At 46.0% G+C, this 12,261-nt stretch overlaps 1 protein-coding gene across 5 annotated transcripts in view; it reads right to left on the bottom strand.

The window, feature by feature from the left end:
- The window catches only part of LOC143936205 (ABC-type organic anion transporter ABCA8-like), a 394,203-nt gene that overhangs the window by 353,056 nt on the left and 28,886 nt on the right, over positions 1–12,261 (bottom strand). For all 5 annotated transcript variants that reach the window (XR_013263631.1, XM_077460613.1, XM_077460614.1 and 2 more), the window contains exons 6-11: positions 10,027–10,253; positions 9,622–9,760; positions 7,553–7,738; positions 7,040–7,187; positions 5,222–5,390; positions 2,565–2,623 (exon numbers count right to left, since the gene is read on the bottom strand). Coding sequence is in view for 4 of the 5 variants with exons in the window: in XM_077460613.1 (XP_077316739.1) it covers positions 2,565–2,623; positions 5,222–5,390; positions 7,040–7,187; positions 7,553–7,738; positions 9,622–9,760; positions 10,027–10,253 (928 nt within the window). In the remaining variant the exon portion in view is untranslated. The remainder of the gene's footprint in view (positions 1–2,564; positions 2,624–5,221; positions 5,391–7,039; positions 7,188–7,552; positions 7,739–9,621; positions 9,761–10,026; positions 10,254–12,261) is intronic.

Raw genomic sequence — 12,261 nt, 5'->3', positions numbered from 1 at the left:
TGGAATGAGCGACAAACTTCGACCCTTAAAAATCTCCATAGCTGACGTTTAAAAATTTCTACGGGTTAACAGTTTTGAGTTACAGAGGAGGGCTAGAATTATTGCTCTCGCTCTAACGATCGTGGCGATACCTCACATGTCTGGTTTACACACTTTTTTTCATATGCCGGCGCAACTTACGTATGCGTTCGCTTCTGCGCGTGTGCTCGGCGGGATGGGGCGCTTAACCACTTGCCGACCAGCGCACAACGATGTACGTCGACAGATTGGCACGGGCAGGCAAATGGGCGTAAATGTACGTCCCTTTAAATTTGCCGCCCTGCCATCGGGAGCGCGCTGCGCTGGTCGGGACCCCCGTGAGTCCGGTCGCGGGACCCGCGGACTCGATCGCCGTGGGCATCCCCGCAATCGTCTCACGGAGCGGCCGAATGAAGAAATGCCGTTGTAAACAGCATTTCTCCATTCTGCCTAGCAACTAGTGACGCTGATCTCTGCTCCATGTGATTGGAGCAGAGATCAGTGTTCACTAAATGAAAGCCCAGCCCCCCCACAGTTAGTAACACACCCCCTAGGAACACTTAACCCCTACACTGCCACCCACTGGTTAACCCCTTCACTGCCAGTGTCATTTACACAGGAATCACTGCATTTATATAGCAGTGATTACTGTATAAATGACAATGGTCCCAAAAATGTGTCAAAAATGTCCGATGGGTCCCCCCACAATGTCGCAGTCCCAATAAAAATCGATGATCGCCGCCATTACTAGTAAAAAAAAAATAATAAAAAATTATTAATAAAAATGCTATAAAACTATCCCTATTGTGTAAACGCTATAACTTTTGCGCAAACCAATCAATAATCGCTTATTGCGATTTTTTTTTTAATGAAAAATATGTAGAAGAATACGTATCGGCCTAAACTGAGGGAAAAAAATGGTTTTTTATATATTTTTGGGGGATATTTATTATAACAAAAAGTAAAAAATAATGCGTTTTTTTCGAAATTGTCGCTCTATTTTTGTTTATAGCGCAAAAAATAAAAACCGCAGGAGTGATCAAATACCACCAAAAGAAAGCTCTATTTGTGGGGAAAAGAAGGACGTCAATTGTTTGGGAGCCACGTCGCACGACCGCGCAATTGTCAGTTAAAGCGACGCAGTGCCGAATCGCAAAAAGTGGTCTGGTCTTTGACCAGCAAAATGGTCCGGTCTGAAAGTGGTTAAAAAAAGAAATTTATTATTTATTTTACTTTTTATATCTTATTTTTACACTGTCCTTTAAAAAAATAAAAAATAAATTGGGGTCACGTTTATTCCTATTACAAGGAACGTAAACATCCTTTGTAATAGACAAAAATCCTGACAGGACCTCTTAAATGTGAGATCTGGGGGGGGGGGGGGGGTCAAAAAGACCCCAGTTCTCCCATTTACACTAAAATGCAATAAAAAAAAGTCTTTTTTTTATTTTTTTACAAAAAAAAAAAATAATAATTTCCCCTTGAAGACCATTAGGCGGAAGTGACGTTTGACGTCGCTTCCTCCATCCATTGGTATGGAGCTGAGTGGGGACCATCTTTCCTTCACTCGGCATCCAGCCTCACAGGGAAGAAGACCCCGATCGTCTCCACCGACGGCTCCGGTAAGCTACGGAGATGACTGGAGCACGGCAGGAGGGGGGGGGGGGCTCTCTCCTGCCCCCGATAAAAGTGATCTTGCGGCGAATCCGCCACGGAGACCACTTTTATCTGAAAGCGGACCGCCCGCTGTTGAAGAGGATACCGGGGGTTATGGCAGCTATCTGCTACCATAGCAACTGTATTCTACTTCAAACAGCCGACGTATAGGACAAATTATAAACTAATTATACAAATTGGAAATGAAAATAAAATAAAATAAATTTGAAAATGAATTTGAATTCGAAATGGAGACGTATTTTAATAAATACAGTAATGGTATAAAAGTGTCATAAAATGATAATTTTCTTCTTTGGCTGTTTTATAGAATAGTAAAGAAAATAATAGCATAAAACAGAATAGAAAATAATAGATGAGAATAGAATAGAAAATGAAAGGATGGAATAGAAAATAATAAAATGGAATAGAACATAAAAAAAAAAAAAAATAGAAGAAAATACAATAGAATATTCTGTTATTTTCCATTCTATTCTAATCTATTCTTTTCAATTCTGTTCTATAAAGCAGCCTAAGTAGGAATCATCATCTTATTTCACTTTTATATCTCTTTGTGTTTATTGCAATAAGTTCCATTTCAAACGCAAATTCATTTTCAAGTTCATTTTGAATCGGTTTGAAAATCACGAACATAAAAAAATGAATCCGAATATACGAAACGAATTCTGAAAACGAATCCATTCTAACATTGTGAATACGAGGAATCAAACTAATTAACTTAACACGCAAATCTTTCTCAATTGTGCACATTTCTAACGTGAAATATTTTTTTTTTCCCAGAATTGTGGAACAATGATCCTCGTTTGGATCCATTCTATAGAAAGTAAACCGGATTACAGACATGAGAAGTGAACATTTTAGGAATTGATCACCTCGTAGCGCCTCTGTCGTCTTGTCCTTGCCGCTGTACATTTTCTTGACATTACTTATCCTGTATGAAGGGAGAAGATGATGATTTAGAGGAAATTACCTAAAACCAGTCCAAGGACATGTTCTTTGACCTGATACTAAAATTCATATATTACATCAACAATTCTCAACCAGGGTTCCTCCTGAGGTTTCTAGAGCAGTCATTGGTTGGCCTCCATACTTCCAGTGATTGGTTGACCACTGATGGTGCCTCCATAGTTCCAGAGACAACAGCACTCTACAGAGCTAGCTCCCGATACTACAATTCACAATTTACACCAACCATTCTCAACTAAGGTTCCTCCAGAGGTTTCTAGAGCAGTCATTGGTTGGCCTCCATACTTCCAGTGATTGGAACTATGGAGGCACCATCAGTGGTCAACCAATCACTGGAAGTATGGAGGCCAACCAATGACTGCTCTAGAAACCTCTGGAGGAACCCTGGTTGAGAATGGTTGGTGTAAATTGTGAATTTTAGTATCGGGAGCTAGCTCTGTAGAGTGCTGTTGTCTCCGGAACTATGGAGGCACCATCAGTGGTCAACCAGAGACAACCGCACTCTGCAGATCTAGCTCCCGATACTAAAATTCACAATTTACACCAACCATTCCCAACCAGGGTTCCTCCAGAGGTTTCTAGAGCAGTCATTGGTTGGCCTCCATACTTCCAGTGATTGGAACTATGGAGGCACCATCAGTGGTCAACCAATCACTGGAAGTATGGAGGCCAACCAATGACTGCTCTAGAAACCTCTGGAGGAACCCTGGTTGAGAATGGTTGGTGTAAATTGTGAATTTTAGTATCGGGAGCTAGCTCTGTAGAGTGCTGTTGTCTCCGGAACTATGGAGGCACCATCAGTGGTCAACCAGAGACAACCGCACTCTGCAGATCTAGCTCCCGATACTAAAATTCACAATTTACACCAACCATTCCCAACCAGGGTTCCTCCAGAGGTTTCTAGAGCAGTCATTGGTTGGCCTCCATACTTCCAGTGATTGGTTGACCACTGATGGTGCCTCCATAGTTCCAGAGACAACAGCACTCTACAGATCCAGCTCCCGATACTAAAATTCACAATTTACACCAACCATTCTCAACCAAGGTTCCTCCAGAGGTTTCTAGAGCAGTCATTGTTTGACCTCCATACTTCCAGGGATTGGTTGACCACTGATGGTGCCTCCATAGTTCCAGAGACAACAGCACTCTACAGAGCTAGCTCCCGATACTAAAATTCACAATTTACACCAACCATTCTCAACCACGGTTCCTACAGAGGCTTCTAGAGCAGTCATTGGTTGACCTCCATACTTCCAGTGATTGGTTGACCACTGATGGTGCCTCCATAGTTCCAGAGACAACAGCACTCTACAGAGCTAGCTCCCGATACTAAAATTCACAATTCACACCAACTAGTCTCAACCAGGGTTTCTCCAGAGGTTTCTAGAGCAGTCATTGGTTGACCTCCATACTTCCAGTGATTGGTTGACCACTGATGGTGCCTCCATACTTCCAGAGACAACACCACTCTAAAGAGTTAGCTCCCGATACTAAAATTCACAATTTACACCAACTAGTCTCAACCAGGGTTCCTCCAGAGGTTTCTAGAGCAGTCATTGGTTGACCTCCATACTTCCAGTGATTGGTTGACCACTGATGGTGCCTCCATACTTCCAGAGACAACAGCACTCTACAGAGATAGCTCCCGATACTAAAATTCACAATTTACACCAACCATTCTCAAACAGGGTTCTCCAGAGGTTTCTAGGGGTTTCTTGAGCTGTGGCTGATTGACATCCCAACTGATGTTGCCTACATAGTTTCAAGGCCAACCCCACTATACAGAGCTAGTTCCCAATTCTAAAATGACCAATTTACATCAACTAATCTAAACTAGGGTTCCTCACAAGGTTTTTATGGGTTCCTTAGTGGAAGTAAACCCTTCTATCATTTTCAGTCAAGGAAGCTGCCATCTTGGCCTCTAATGATTCTTCCACTGCCATAATGCTGCACATGTGATCAGTTATGAAACCAGCCATTGGATGGTTTGAACGTTTGGTTGAGAGCACAACCAATGTGAAAGTTAGCATTTCCGGCATGCCAGGAATGTAAGTGTTTTTTGAAACAGGGTTTACTCCCGCTTTAAGCAGTCATTAGTTGACCTCCCAACTGATGGTGCCTGCATAGTTCCCGAGCCAACACCACTCAACAGAACCAGGACCATACCACCAATGATTAATTTTTTAGCTGTGTTTTGCAATTCTCCCCACCAATGTTGAGCATTCTTTCCAATGATCACCAAAGAATTAATTATAGCAGGGGTTCTCTGAGACCTAAAAAAAATAATAAGAGTTCCTCTCGGGGTAAAAGGTTGAGAAAGGCTCTACATGAATCAACAGAATTTTCAAGGCACTGTATTATGGGCAATAATGGCCGCTTCCATGGCAATTCATGTATATAACACCGTGTTGAAAAGAAAACTTGTTCCCCATCCTGGATCATTGCTAAATATAATATTTTGGGTTTGTGTCAACAAACTTTGGGTTCTCTTTAATCTAAGGTGCTTACTGTGCATGTCTTCTATAATGGAGAGAAGTGGAGACTTCACCTCGAAAATCAGTACCTGATCGCTTCTTTTCCGAAAAACTCAATAGGAACCTTTTCTACATAGTCCCCTGAGTCCTCCTCTAAGCTCTCTCCTTCTCCTAGCGGTACAGGGGTCATCTTCTTTTTCTTTGACCAGAATGAAAGTTTCAGGCAGAACAGCGGCTCATGTCTCACTCCATGTTTATCTGCCATGAAAAGAAGTCAAATATAGTTAAGGCCATGAGGATAAAATAAAGCCAGCTATAGAGTTACTTTTGTAAAGGCTTTTAGAACAGTGTGCATATAATGACATCATAAGAGTGACATCACAGTGGCGTAACTAAAACCTTCAGGGCCCCCGATACAAGAAACCATAAAGCGCCCCCCTGAACCCCAGCCAGGGCCCTTCCCTCCGAGTCCGGTGGTGGAACTCCAGGGCGTGGTCACAGGTATGACCTTTGTGAGCCCTGTAGTTCCACCACTGGTATCAGTAGTTTTTTTTATTAGTTTTATTTTTAGGTGCCCCATTGTGGGACTGTCCCTAGGCAGGATGGGGTCCCCGTCCCCAGAAGAGATGAGGTCCTTTTCTCCAGGGCAGATGAAGTTACTGCCCCCAGGTGAGAAGGGGTCCCTGTCCCCACGTGAGAAGGGGTCCCTGTCCCCAGGGGGAGATGGAGGGGGTATGTACTGACACTGGCACCAAGTGGTCTACATAAGTGCAGCAGCTGCACTAGTCCATCGGTGCCTGATCTGAAGAGGTACCCGTGTTCTTGTATTGGATTCTGAAGACTTCTGTGTTTAACCCGGCTTCAGTGGAGTAACTAGAACCTTCAGGGCCCTGATGCAAGAAACCATGAAGGGCCCCCCTGAACCCCAGCCAGGGCCTTTCCCTCCGAGTCCGGCGGTGGAACTCCAGAGCGTGGTAACAGGTATGACCTTTGTGAGCCCTGTAGTTCCACCACTGCTATCAGTAGTTTTTTTTTTTTAATTTTTAGGTGCCCCATTGGGGGCTGTCCCTAGGCAGGATGGGGTCCCCGTCCCCAGAAGAGATGAGGTCCTTTTCTCCAGGGCAGATGAAGTAACTGCCCCCAGGTGAGAAGGGGTCCCTGTCCCCAGGGGAGGTGAGGGTCCCTGTCCCCACGTGAGAAGGGGTCCCTGTCCCCAGGGGGAGATGGAGGGGGTATGTAATGGTGTGTGGGGGATGGGGTCCTCTCACTCACCATGACCAAGCTGTAGGCCGCGCACTCATCCATGTTGACCTGGGCTCCATCCAGTGTGCTGGACGGGCGATCAGCATATCTCCCAGTAAGACCTTTCATCACCTGTGTATGACGGGGGAGGAGGGGGGCTGGCAGACAAGCCTGCAGTGTCCTCCGGGGGGCTCTCATAGGGCTGCACTGCATCTGTGTGCTTAAAGTTTCTTTACCCGGGAGAAGTATGCAGTGCAGTGTGGGCCGGACTCGGGGGGGGGGGCTCTGGCTGGGGAGAACAGACATCGGACTGAGCGGCAATACATGGAGCAGGAGAGGGGTACTCTGAGGAGCCGGCCGAGGACACAGGTGTGCATGGTGCACTGGTACCCCTAGCTGCCTATGCTGCTGCCGGCCATATGTAGAGGGGGCTGCATGGGCCCCCTGCATCACAGGGCCCAGTTGCGGTCGTGACTGCTGCACCCCGTATAGTTACGCCCCTGACAGTGACCAAGACAAGTTAATGCAATAGCTTCCATTCTTATGTTTGCGGCTTGGACACAACTGGCATTTCCACCTATGTGCTCCACCTGAAACATTTTACTAATGGAACACCTTGATCCAACATTAAATGATGAGAAAAAATATCAGCCATCTGTCATCACCTGGAATAATCTTGTCAAAATAGAGAGTGAGGATGATATAAAGCACTGAGTCTAGCATCAGGTAGATGGCGCTGGAGAGTATGTGGGAGGAGTCACCGCCGATGTCTGAGAAGAAGGCCCCTTGAAGGTCATTTTCCATGTGAATGCTCTAAAAACACAGAGCAGTCATCATTAATGGACACATCTCACATCAACAATACAAGAGTCCATCCCATACATCACAGGTGTTTGCTGAAGTGTATTTAAATCAAACTGATGCTTTGCCTGTGCAGTGCAGGAGAACAGGTTTGCATAAATGCCCGCCCCTGAAGAACCGTTCCTTCACCCTTCCTTTGCTCCCTTCAGTTGCCAAGTGAAGAAAATCTGTACTTTCAGGTATAGATGACCATGCCACTTACTCCCCTTTCTGCCATGTGACTGCTCTGGTGATTGACACAAAGCTCTAGGGGGTGGGGCAATATTCTTCAGCCCTGAGTAAGCTCCAAAAACAGCTCCCAATAATAAAATGATTACCTCCACCATCCCAACGGCGAAGGAGAAGGGGTGGAAAATGCTCAGAAAAACTTCCAGAGATTTGGGTATGGCGTTCATCAGTGGGAGGAGGCCCAACGCAGACAAGAAGAGAGTGATGAAAAACCCCAGAATCGCTGCCAGGCGGTGCTTCCTGAAGAGGGCGCTCAGCAGGCAGTTAAAACAGACCTGGATGGGTAAAAGATTAATCAGTGAGGTTGAATTTAGTTCATAAAAAAGAAGCTGGAGAATAAAACTACCTTCATATACCTCCTGTCTATAATGCCCCCTATATGGTAAGGATCCCTTGTGAAACCATAACGATGTAAACTAGGTGACATGCAATTTGCTCTAAGAACTGTGTATCATAAGCAACTGTCATTTCTAAAAATCATTTTTTTCATCCTTTGTTCGATACCAGCCCTGGAGATCCCCAGACACTTCCTGTCTACATGCATTCCAGGGATGGCTGCGTGGAGTTTCAGAGGGTTTCCTTATGGTTACAACACTTGACTATGCCTGTGCCTGTGTAATGTGTATTGACATGTCCACTTGTAGTCTCCACTGGAATCCCTTGTGACAAAGCAGACCGTGTTGTTACCCCATAATAGGACGTTCCATGATCTTCTCGGCAGAATTTTGAAAATTACTTCTGAAAAGATATTAACATGGTAAAGCTTCTATGAAATGTTATTGATTGGCTGCATGTCTTTTGGTAGCTAAACTAGGGTAGGGTGTAGGGTGAGCCTTGGGATACTAACTGTGGTGTATCCCAAGGCTCAATCCGCCCATACACTACCCAGGCATGTACTTGCCATTGGGACTACTGGGAGTTTCCCGGTGGGCCGATGGCTCAGTGGGCCACTCTGATGTAAGGGGCTGCTCATGGGACACTCTGATGTAAGGGGGCTGCTCATGGGACACTCTGATGTAAGGGGGCTGCTCATGGGACACTCTGACGTAAGGAGGCTGCTCATGGGACACTCTGACGTAAGGGGGCTGCTCATGGGCCACTCTGATGTAAGGGGGTGCTGATGGGACACTCTGATGTAAGGGGGTACTGATGGGACACTCTGACGTAAGGGGGCTGCTCATGGGACACTCTGACGTAAGGGGGCTGCTCATGGGACACTCTGACGTAAGGGGGCTGGTAATAGGATACTCTCATATAAGGGGTGCTGATGGGACACTCTGTTGTAAGGGGGCTGGTGATGGGACACTCTGATATAAGGGGTGCTGATGGGACACTCTGTTGTAAGGGGGCTGGTGATGGGACACTTTGATGTAAGGGAGTGCTGATGGGAAACTCAAAATGTAAGTGGGCCAGTCTGGATGAAGTCCAGGGCCAAATTTCTGTCCCAGTCCAGCCCTGACAATGCCCTACCCAAATTTGGTGAAAAGTATAACGGAGGACATTCTCTGACTATGATGGACTCCTCAGGGTGAAACCCCTCAGCGGACTCCAATGAAGGAGCAAATCTGAGCCTACGACCTTAAGCAGTCTCTCCAAGAGTTAACAAGGGCAGTCTCTAGGATCTCGCTCAGGCCTGTACTCACTGGGCCCTGGGTATTTGAATGCTTTCCTGCAGTACCAGACGGCTTCTGTACTGTGACCCTCCAGACCAGATCCTCTGCAGACTTCCTCCAAACTACTCCCAGCATCATCAGACACAGGTCCCTAAGCTCTCATTGAGCTGGGACCCCTGTAGCCTCAAGCAAACATTCAATAAGTGACCCAAAGGGCCACAACCTCAGGCTGGATCTTCTCCCACAGGAAAGGATCCTGCTGTTCTAGGGCCCAGTCTATTTATACAACCTCACCCACGTACTGGTCATTCTTCCTACCTCAGGATTGGCTGGGGCTGTTCAATATGCAAGGTAAGGGCATTCTGGAACCCACCAAAAATCAGGGGGAAGCAGCCAAGCCTGCAACCAGCAGAACCCAGAACAGCCAAAGGCAATCAAACTTCCCTCCAAGGGTTACAGAAGAGCCAACAACTAAATTGGCCTCAATACTACTAGCAACCTACAAATGTGGCCTTCATTTAAGCAAACACGTCATCCAGACTTACCGTTGCAACGCCGTAGAGGCTGAAGAGCAGGAAAAAAACGCCAAAGGAACTTTGCACAAACACATAAGTGGTGGCAACCAGAGCCATGAAGGTGGCGATGATGATGGCACTCGCAATGTAAAGCAACCCCCAAGACAACCTGAAATACAAGATGATGACATCATACTGGAGACCTTCTAAGAATGGAAATTTCCAACCAATGGGGGCCATTTTACCTGCGTACAGAAAGGCAGGCATGCTTGTGACCCCCGATCTTCCTGAACTGTTCAAAGTCAGTAGCGCCCCCCCCCCCACTGTGTCACTGCCCCACCTCCCCCACTATTGGCACCCTACCTGAGCTATTTATCTTCAATAAAGAATCCCTACCAAGAATATATTTATTTTGGGTTGACCAACGCCACTTACCAAAACGCCAGATCCTTCAGTCCCATCATCCTCATCAGCTCCCTGGTTTTCCTCCTCTCCCGGGTAATCTGCAGCGTCATGAGATAGGACAGCGAGACGAAGCACATGCTCAAGTCAAAGATGATGGTGCCCATGTGCAGAACCGTCCTTTCTGTATAATCCAAAGATTTCATCTTCACCACCTCTGTGGCCGCCAAACCATCCCACAGCGACTGCTTGGTGTTCTTCTGCAAAATATTATTTTTGCTGATTATTTCAGTATTTTTTAAGCTTGGGCAATTTTTATATGATTCTTCTATTAAAAGAAAGGTAGTAAAGGGAGAAAAAGATCAATAAAATGTCAATTTTTTTGGAAAGCCCTAAAACTCCCCCAAAAAAGGAAAAATCCCAACTTTTTTGACATTTATCGGGACACATAGGGGTGTATTAATGCGGCGCTATTCGCCTTGTGGAACTACATATACATTTGTACTGTGCGAATGGGGGCAAAATTAAATGTTATTAGGCTATTTCCTCTGCAGGTGAAATGTTATTCATTCTTTCAGACTAGAGTGAATCAAAACATGTAGCATTACGACCACTAGATGGAGCTGACAAAATAAATACACTATATTGTCAAAAGTATTGGGACACTCGCCTTTACATGCAAATACGCTTTAATGGCATCCCAGTCTTCGTCCGGAGGGTTCAATATAGAGTTGGCCCGCCCTTTGCATCTATGACAGCCTCAACTCTTCTGGGAAGGCCGTCCACAAGGTTTAGGAGGGTGTCTATGGGAAGGTTTGACCATTCTTCCAGAAGAGCATTTGTGAAATCAGGTACTGATGTGTATGAGAAGGCCTGGCTCGCAGTCTCCGTTCTTATTCATCCCAAAGGTGTTCTATCGGGTTGAGGCCAATCAAGTTTCTCCACCCCAAACTCGCTCATCCATGTCTTTATGGACCTTGCTTTGTGCACTGGTCCAAATCATTTGGTGGAGGGGGGGTTATGGTGTGGGCAGGGCCGTCTTTAAGGCAGGGCAAAAGGGGCAGCTGCCCTGGGCCCTGTCAATGTTGTGGGGCCCAAAGCAGCTGCCTCATACTTGCCAACTATCCCAGTTTACATTCCCTTGAGGTTTAGTCCTGTGCTGTGTCCCGATATCTCAGTGTGAAGTGCTGCTACTAATGCTCCCCAGCTCTGCCCTATTGTTGTGTACAGACGACTCACCTGCAGACCCTGTGTTTACATGTAAATAACCGGCATTCATATGTAAATAGCAGTGACATGCACATGTAAATAGCTGAGGCCAACGGCATTGATATGTAAATAAAGGCTGCATTCATATGTATATCATGCCCCCCCTGCAGTGAGGAGATGATGTGCTGTAACCTATAGCAACCAGTGAGCAGTATTACTGTACAGTAATCTCTAGTAGCCAATCAACAAGCAGAAACCATGTGCTGTAACCTCTAGCAACTAATCAGTGAGCCTTAAGGAGTGCTGTAACCTCTAGCAACCAGCCAGTAAGCAGTAATGATATGCTGTAACCTCTGGCAACTAATCGCAATAGCTGCCCTATCTGATACAGTAAACTGATTTTAAGTCTAGCTGCTATTTATTGTATGTCTCAGAGAAGGTGGAGAGCGAAATTGCATGGGAGGAGGGGGGGGGGGGCCTAAGAAAATTTTTGCCCAGGGCCCAATCAATATTAAAGACAGCCCTGGGTGTGGGGGGAGGGGGGATTATGGTGTGGGGTTGTTTTTCAGGGGTTGGACTTGGCTCCTTAGTTCCAGTGAAGGGAACTCTTAAGCCCTTGTATACACACGGTCGGACATTCCGCCGGAAAATGTCCGATCGGACCGCGTTGTCGGATAATCCGACCGTGTGTGGGCTCCATCGGACTGTTTCCGTCGGAATGTCCGACCAACAGAGTTTGGGAGCTGGATATAAAAATTTTCCGACAACATAATCCGATTGGACTTTGTCCGATCGTTTGTAGAGAATTTCCGATCGGTCAAAGTGCCACGCATGCTCAGATCAAATTCCTAGACCAAAGCTATTGGCTACTAGCCTGAACGTAGTCCCGTCGTAACTAAATAACGTCGTCATGTTACGAACGATCGGATTTTCCGACATCTTTGTCCGACCGTGTGTATGCGACACCAGTTTCGGACAAAATCCGTCAGACAAAATCAGACGAATTTTGTTTTCGGAATGTCCGACCGTGTGTACAAGGGCTAAGGCGTCAGCATATCA

This window comes from Lithobates pipiens, unplaced genomic scaffold (assembly GCF_037356315.1).
Source record: "Lithobates pipiens isolate NorthernLeopardFrog02 unplaced genomic scaffold, aLitPip1_a1.2 Scaffold_28, whole genome shotgun sequence".
In the NCBI taxonomy this organism is placed as follows: Eukaryota; Metazoa; Chordata; class Amphibia; order Anura; family Ranidae; genus Lithobates; species Lithobates pipiens.
This window is presented reverse-complemented; position numbering and strand designations above follow the sequence as displayed.